The sequence below is a fragment of the Parasteatoda tepidariorum genome, chromosome 5, assembly GCF_982258835.1.
Source record: "Parasteatoda tepidariorum strain Cologne lab strain chromosome 5, Ptep-v5.0, whole genome shotgun sequence".
In the NCBI taxonomy this organism is placed as follows: domain Eukaryota; kingdom Metazoa; phylum Arthropoda; class Arachnida; order Araneae; family Theridiidae; genus Parasteatoda; species Parasteatoda tepidariorum.
Genome location: NC_141759.1, coordinates 57,410,249 through 57,418,859, shown reverse-complemented (window position 1 = coordinate 57,418,859; position 8,611 = coordinate 57,410,249). Strand labels below are relative to the sequence as shown.

At 29.8% G+C, this 8,611-nt stretch overlaps 1 protein-coding gene across 1 annotated transcript in view; it reads left to right on the top strand.

Moving 5' to 3' along the window:
• The first annotated feature begins 273 nt into the window (after positions 1 to 273).
• LOC107449716 (protein madd-4) overlaps positions 274 to 8,611 on the top strand; it is a 130,328-nt gene continuing 121,990 nt past the window's right edge. Inside the window, exon 1 of the mRNA XM_087163990.1 lies at positions 274 to 434. Coding sequence (XP_087020116.1) covers positions 396 to 434 — 39 coding nt within the window. The 5' untranslated portion in view covers positions 274 to 395. The remainder of the gene's footprint in view (positions 435 to 8,611) is intronic.

The following is an 8,611-nucleotide window of genomic DNA, read 5'->3' as shown; positions in this document are numbered from 1 at the left end:
GTAATAAAATTGTAGATGGTTTCAATACTGGACACTTTAAAATTCATTTTAATAAATAATGCAAATGTTTTTTATATACTTTGTATTGCAAAATATATATTGTCAGAACGTTTCGTTTACAATTTTGTAAAGTGTTAAACTTCAAATTTTATCGACTATCAAATCGAGCGAGTATAGCAAGTATTAAAGGAGTACGTTTTACCGTTAAACAGAGTTAAATACTTTTTTGGCGAAATTGGCGACGAAACATCTGAAGCAATGCCGCCGCTGAATGTTTTACCTGAGTGTGTTTCACTTATCCGGAATCTGAATCCATAGCCTCCGTTTCAAATTTAGACCTCACTCATGACAGAAAATAATTTTCTCTCAAATTTTGACGTATTTTAATTTGTCAGATGACGGAAACAAGCGTTCTCATTGGCTGTATTGCGGCGGTGAGTGATATTGTTTATTTTTAAAATCAATCGAAATATTTTTCCCGTTTAATTTTTTTTTTTTTTTTAAGAAAAAAGAAACGTGTATTTGAATTACTAATTCTTTTTGTTTCTCCCCTTCTTGAAAAGATCTATAAAGTAATTTTTAAAAAAAATATTTTCTTTATGTTTTTAAAACGATTTAAAAGTATAACTGCTTTAAAGAATTATTTGTTCATATGATTGTCATATTAAAATAATAATGTTGTGTTTGAGTATGATACAAGTTATTAAGTTTTTTTAATTAATTTTTTCCTTTACACATTCAGAAAGATCCTATGAACAAAAATAATTTTATCAGCTGTAAAAAAAGGGACAATATCATTTATGCAGAACTTTCGTTAATCTAGTAACCAAAAATACATTAAAATATATTTGAGTTTTTTTTATGAAATTTCTAAACTCCAGTACTTTTAAATGAAAATAATAGATTTTTAACACTAGAAAGACTGAAACTTAGTATATACCTATATTGCCCAAAAGCAGTCAAAAATGACTGGATTGTAAAAGAAAAAATAATGTGTAAAGAAATTTGTTTAAAATTAATTTTTAATATTTTTTATATTATTTACTGTTATATAACAAGTTATTAGTAAATATTAACAATAAAAAAATTAAAGGTCCGTAAAATTCTAAGAAATTGTGTCATTATATACATCATTGTTTTTCTAATTGAAATTAAAAGCAGTCAAAATGACTTCCCCAGGCAATCTAGTGTAAATTAGAATTACATTTTACTTTTATCCTCTGTTTACTATCAGCTGTTAAGTGTTGTAGTATTTGAATTTTTAAAAAAAATTCAAATCTCTTTTAGCATAGAACTTTTTATTTGGGTATAACATGATCCTAATAGGAGCTTTCCGATGAACTGAGTGGCCCGTAATCACAGCAATTAATATGTAATTTCAGAATGTATTTTCAAAATATAAATATAAAAATATTACGCAGGACATGGGTTGCAAATGTTCAAGTCAGAAAGAAGCAGAAACGCTATCGAAATCCGAAGATGAAAAAATGGGATAAAAATCATCAAAACCAATTTAATTGCCTTACAAATCTTCCATGGTCACTTATCGATTTTCAGCTCTTCTCCATTTCCTCCAGCAATCAAACAGATTTTGATATTTTATGTCCTGTTCTCCTTAGTGGTTAGGTATCAGTAGTGTTTTTTCTTCACTGAAATATGGATTTGCGACCACCAACGTGCATAATTTTTTGTACTCTTTAATGAGGATGATTCTAGAACTTAATATTATGTCAAGGCTTTTCGATAAATCATCTATTGTCGTATATTGTTAAGAACTTGTGTATAAATTTATCTTCGATTAAGTCAAAATTCTTTCAACCTCTGTTACATCAGCTCAACTTGATGTTCTGGAATCTTATTACATTCACATGAATGTGGATTCTCTTACTGTTATTAGTTCCTCTCTCACCCTTCATTCTGCTCCGAATTGAATCTTGCTAAGGTTTACCTCTTTCTGCCACCGTCATCGCCCTTGGCCATCGTCTCTTTTTCTTGATTTGTTTCAGCTTTACTTTTTTCCATTTTTCACTAGCAACATTTTGTCGTTTTTTTTCTTCTTTTTTTCTTTTACAAATCTGTTTTGTTTTCATCTTTTCATGTCTTGATGGGTCTTGACAATGGCATCTTGTGAGTGCTCGAAGCATTATAACTTTTTCCAATTTGATTTTTGAAATGTGATTTCGGAATACGCATATCGTAAAAATATAAGCACAAGCACTATTTTACAAAGTTTTTTTTTAAAAAAAAAAAGAATTTTAATAAGAAATGAAATATATATTGTAGAATTTTGCTTACATACCACTTTTAATTACAAACATGTTAAAAAGTTTTAACAAAAGAAATTATTTAAAAAAAAAAACCGAAAATGCATTTTTAAAAAATAAACTACACTTTTTTAAAAAGAAAAAATATGTTCTAGATTTTTAATAAATGAAAATCAAAACTATGTTCTTTCATTTTTTTATAATTTCATAAACACTATGTTTTTTCTTCTAAAAAAAAGCAAATGAGTTTCATGAAATAAAGTGTGATGAAAAATAATTTCATAAAAATTTTATTTTTATTAAATAGATTACAAAATTTTTGCTTATGAGACAAAATGATTCTGAAAAAAAAAAAAAAAAAAAAAAAAAAAAACGAATTTCAAGATGAACTGGAACAGTTTTTCCCACGCATCTTCATTCTGTAATAACTCTCAGAGAAAACATATTTTCCACGTTATTGATTTGTCAAAACTTAATAATCCTGAAAATGCAACAGATGGCTATTCACTCTTAATTTTTGCGAAAATAAACATTAAACGTTCTGATCCACCACTAATGAACCACCACGAACTCTCCAAGAAAAATACAGAGAGGACTTTACCTAATGAAATTGGCGGAATTTTTATATTTTTCAGTAAATTTACGTTTTTTGGGGTGCTGAATATGAATCCGCATATTGAAACCAAAATTTTTTTCTCTTCGGGAAATATGTTTTTTCTCTGCAAAATCCGTTTTCAACTAACTTAACGATAGAAAATTTCCCACAAATTTAATACCTTCAATGCGTATGCAAGGTAATAAATATGAGTATAGAAATTATGAGTATAGAAATTATGAGTATAGAAAGAGTGTACAGATGAGTATAGAAATGAGTATAAAATAATAAGTATAAAAATAATGACTATAGCATAGGAATGACGTCTCATTACTCAGCAGGGGAAAAAATAAAGAATAATTAAAAGAGATTTGAAATTTATAAAAGATTCTCTTTTCGGATCTAATATATAAAAAAATTATTTTCACCCCTTGTGGGAAAAACTCCCCCTTCCCCCAATAACTATAACTTTTTCTCAACTACCCTAAAAATTGTAATTTTTAAGGTCTTTTCCATTTTTGATTTTTTGCTGAACTTCGTGAATTTTTACTCAATTTAGGCTTCTAACAACAATCACGTGAGTTTTCCCTTTCCCTTCATTAATTTATTTTCCTGAGAGAAGAGGGTTTACTTCTTAAATTATCCTCTTAATCATAATTTTTCTTAAAATTTTTTTTAAAAACCATGATCTTTGGCCTCCTTATTTTATTTTAAATACAAATGAAGTTAGGAATGTGAATTTTTCTCCCAATTTTATATTTGTTCTAAATAACAAAAATAAATTCTCCCTAACCCTGAGTGCAATACCTCCTAAAATCCTAACATTTAAATACATTTCTCCTTCAAAATTTAACGTTCTTTTTCTTTTAATTTTTAAGTCATCAAAATTTGAAATCTGACTCATAATATTGAGAAGCTTATTTAAAGTTTATTTGTAGGAAAATTGTGACGTAATAAAGTAAAGACAAATTGAAACATACAAATAGTTTTATTCAGCATATTATTATATATTTTGTGCAAAATATATTCATTTCTAATATTAATAATATCCAAGGTATCCTAGGTTGGTAACAATAAATATCAATATGTGGCTCTCTGCTATGAAGCGATCGAGGCATTAAAGCTTAAATTATTGTACAAATAAATGCATAAAGATAAAGAAATATGCCTGAAATCTTTTAATTTTTACATATTCCATGAATACGGAATTAATGATAGACGCGGTTGTTGTTTCTAAAGCCACTTGCCAAATACCAGCAAGCCTGCTTGGTGATAACCTAGGCGAATTTAAGGCAAAGAGTCCGTTTCGTGTTTTTCAGTGGCGCCATCTATGGCCTCACATACGTCTTCGGCCTCACATACGTCACAGCCCTTTTTAAAGGGCGGACTCATTCATAAATCCATTCATTCATCCACAGATCGTAATTTTGACCTGAACCAGAGAAATATCAGTCTCTAATTCAGTACCCCCTGAGGTATGGATTTGTTATTCTGTTAGACTCACTGTTTTTACTCTGTTAGATTATTATTTTCGCTCCACATAAACTTTTCCTTGGATTTGAAATATTAAGAGAGTCATATACTTAAAGAAATTAATTGATTGCTGAGTTTTAGTTGTTTAAGAAAACATAAGTCTTGCTTGCATAAAAATTCAAAAAAATAAAAATAAAAGAGCAATAAATGTAAAGGGAGAAATGTCCTTGAAAATTAAGATTTTTGAAAATTAAGCACAAGGGGGAAGGGGGACTGGTTTTGATATTTAGAACAAATATAAACAAAAGAGGAAAAAAAACTCTCATTCCAAACTTTATTTGCATGAAAACCGAAAAAAAAGTGACCAAAAGTCCAGGTTTTGGAAAATTTTAAAGAAAATTGCGGTTAGTCGGAAGGGGGTGGAGTTCAGGGGTAATCTTCCTTTCAGGGAATGGGATGATTTCTTTCTCTAAATTGTTCTACATGTCCTTCTACTAGACAAAGGTTTATAAGCCTAAATTGAGCAAACAAGCCTGCAAATGTATGTAATTTCAATAAAGCAATAAAGCTTCTAGCAAGATTTAGCAACCACACGGACCTCACAGTGTTAAAACAAATTCATTACGGATGGGATAGGGACCGTTTTGTGGCCCAGGTGCCTAGTTCCAGAGCACTACTATGGCTATGCATCAAGCAAGAGCTCATAAATTGTGCAAGCAGTTTTTTCATGTAAAAATCTTCCAAAAAATTTTCTGCTAAATGAAAAATTGTTTTCATGGAGCAAGTATGAAATTTTTTCCATTGTTCTGATTCACCTCTGTGCCTTTGTCGTATATATGAAATATGACAATCTAAATAGTTTGTTTTTTCACAAAAGTAAAAAGTGGTAGAAAATATGTGAAATATTATATTGTGGTTTGTGTGGAGAATCTGCAGTTTTAATATTCGTAAGTATACTCCGTTGCAAGTTAAGAAAAGACCATTGCAATGTAAGTTTTAAGCAATCATCTGGAACTGAATATAGTTCCGTTTTTTTTTTCAAATTATACAAATATACTTTCAAATTAATATAAAAGCTTGTGAAAGTTAAACACGTCAGATAGAAATTTAATTCGTGCTATCTTTTACGACATATATCATGGAAATATTTAAAAAATATAATTTTGTAGTCTTAATGGAATCCTCCTAGACTTGGGCGTCATATTTTCATAAATAAGGAGAACATTCGTTCTTGAAAAATCTACAATTATATGACGTTGGAAGAACATTGGATTTGATTGGACCACTAAAAATAGGGAGTTTCATGCTGTCATGACCTTAACAAATCAAATGCGAGTTAAAGAATTTTTACTTTCGTTTTGCCGTAGAAGAAAATCGTCTGCATGAAACAATATTTATTATTCTTTCAACAGTTTCTTTAAATGCGAACAGAAAGGCATATATTGGTCACGATTTTTCGATATCATTTTTCTTAATTCTTCTAGCTTGTTAATTGATCATTCAATAAGTCTTGGTTTCCTCATTTCACGCGATTTAAGAGAGGAAGCAAAAAAGGTTGTGCAACGTCGTTTCAAGAGTTGGCGTGTTAGCGATGTTGATATCTGTTCGCCCTGGAAGCTTGACATGCATTAGGCGTGCACTTAGATGCAAACAGACTCACTCCATAGAAATAATGGCTTTTTCTTAACTTGCAAGAGAGTATAGAGAACGAGAACATTTACAGTCAACTTAACCCAGTAACGTCCAGGCCCTAAGAGACGTCTATATATGAAAAAGACCTATGTGAAAAATCCCTAAGTGAAAAAAGTGGTAGAATGGCAGTTAGCCGATGTGGTAGTTTGCGTATACTACCACATCGTGGATATTTCTTTCCATTATCTTCCACTTTAGCTTTAAAAAGGCACTATACGGGGACTCAAATCCAAGTATAAACATTTGTATTATTAATAAAAAAATAGTAAACAGAACTATCCTGTTTCTGTGCTAAATAATTATAAAAATAAATCCCAATAATGAAACATTTAACTTTTTTCGCTACTTTTTCAACTTTTTTGAGAATAGAAACAGTCCTTATAAAGGCATAAACATTTGAAAACAAAATAGGACCTATCCGAAGAAAATATACACTATGTCCTAATATTAATATAATATACTACATTTTCCATTAAGACTTTTTTTTATGCAAACAAGTAAAAATAAAAAGTTGGGAATGAAATAGTTTAGAATTTTATACAATATAATAATAAAATATATTTTTTCACTCAACAACATTTAATGTAACCTCATTTAAAAGAAAAATATATGGTATAAATTTAAGGTAAAGCAATTATATTTGTTTGTAAAAAGTAGGATATACTTCTGTCGCAGAACTTCACCTTCCATTCCTATGTAAGTTTTATGACATTTACTGAAACAGAAATCAATGATTAGTGATCGATTACATCATAACTTCAATATTTCTACCAAAATTAAGTTAAAATTACCTTTCAAATGATATAAACTAAGTATTTGTACTGACCTATATCGAGTTGCGTGTTTATGTCGTAATAAATAATTCATGCGTTAAAATTATGTTATATTTAAGATCTTTTATTGCTTTTGCATTTTCTTGAACTGATCGGTAAATCTAATTTATCCTGTGTGCATATTATATCTTAAATAATATCATACAATTTGGGTGAATGATATTAATAAATGCTCCAAATAATTTGGTTCTTATTTTACTTTTTATGATAGTAAAAGATAACAGATAGAATTAAAAGTAAGTTGGTAATAATATTAGAGATAGCTGTTATAGCTAAGAACAGTTGTACAGGGTTTGTAAAACCATCAAAAAGTTTTAAAAAAAAGTGTAGTAATACAATAAACAGTAATTTATTATTAACATTCTAACAGTTCCAATATAAATATACCTATAGTTGTGAAATATCAAGTTTCGATTTTTAACTTTAAACTATTAGTTGAAAGAAAGTTGATGGTATTATAAATTTTTGATATTTATCTCTGAAACAAATGTTGATAACAGATACTAATAACTGAAACAAATACTGATGTTCCGGAATCTCTTTGATTTGAACGTGAATAATTCGAAATATTGAATAATGTGAAGTAATTTCTCTAGAATTTTCTACTATTTATAAAACTATGTTAAAATTTTATCTTTGGTTTGGAATCCACCCCACGCATAATTAGTTTGCTCGAAGTCCAATAATAAAAAAAAAAAAAATAAGAAAATTTTACTGCGTTCTAAGCTTTTTAAAATCTTTTTTCGGCCATTTAAATAATTTAAAAAAAAAAAAGCATTCTGCGACGGTGAGACAGCGGGGGTCATGGCGATTAAGGCTCCACAATTTCGTGACCAACGGTGGTAATGTGATAAACTGTGATAATGTGGTCATCATTGTTCCCAGGTCGCCTTTACTTCTCAGACAATCTGGCAACCATCGATCTGAAGCTGGGTGGGCTTCAAGCCGCCACTGGGTATCGAATCCCAAGTTCTTCGAAATGACAGTTCAGTGCCTTAACCACTGAGCCATAGTGGCTCTAAAATAATTTTAACGTCAAATATTATAATATTTTATAAATACCGAAAAGTGAAGCAAATGGTTGTAGCAGGTTTTTTTTAGGGTAGGAGATTAAGTGCACATGAAGGTCTTGGAGCAATATAGTGATTGGCCACATTTTTATCGAAGGGGACATTTTTGCATCAAACTAATATTTAATAAAATTGCAGATAAATATTTTTCAAGTTACTGGAATTTTCACTACATAAAAAAACAATTCACTAAAGCATCTTATTGCCATAATGGAAATCTTATTTTCAACAAGAAAAGAAAAAAAATCTCCTACTGAATTTCAAAATGTAACTTATTACATTGCCCTTAATTCTTCTTATATTGCAGAATATACAATGTATTTGTGAATTTACTAATTTATTATATTGTAAGAAAGCATTCCCGCAACATCCCACTGTGGGCCAGGGGTCATGTATGTATAGTCTCCACAATTTCGTGACCAACAGCATGATTGTGGCAATATGGTTAGTACTGCACACAGGCTGCCCTTACTTCCCAGATATGCTGGTACCCATCGAGCTGATGGGTACCAGCATACCAGATATGGGTTGGCGTCAAGTCGCCAATGGAGATTGGACCAAGTTCTTTACAATGGTAGTTCAATGCTGCAACTATTAAGCCAACGCGGCTCTATCCTACCCGTAGATCACCATTAAAATTAAGTAATTTTAAAGTTTATTTCTTATCAAAATTTCTTAAGCTCA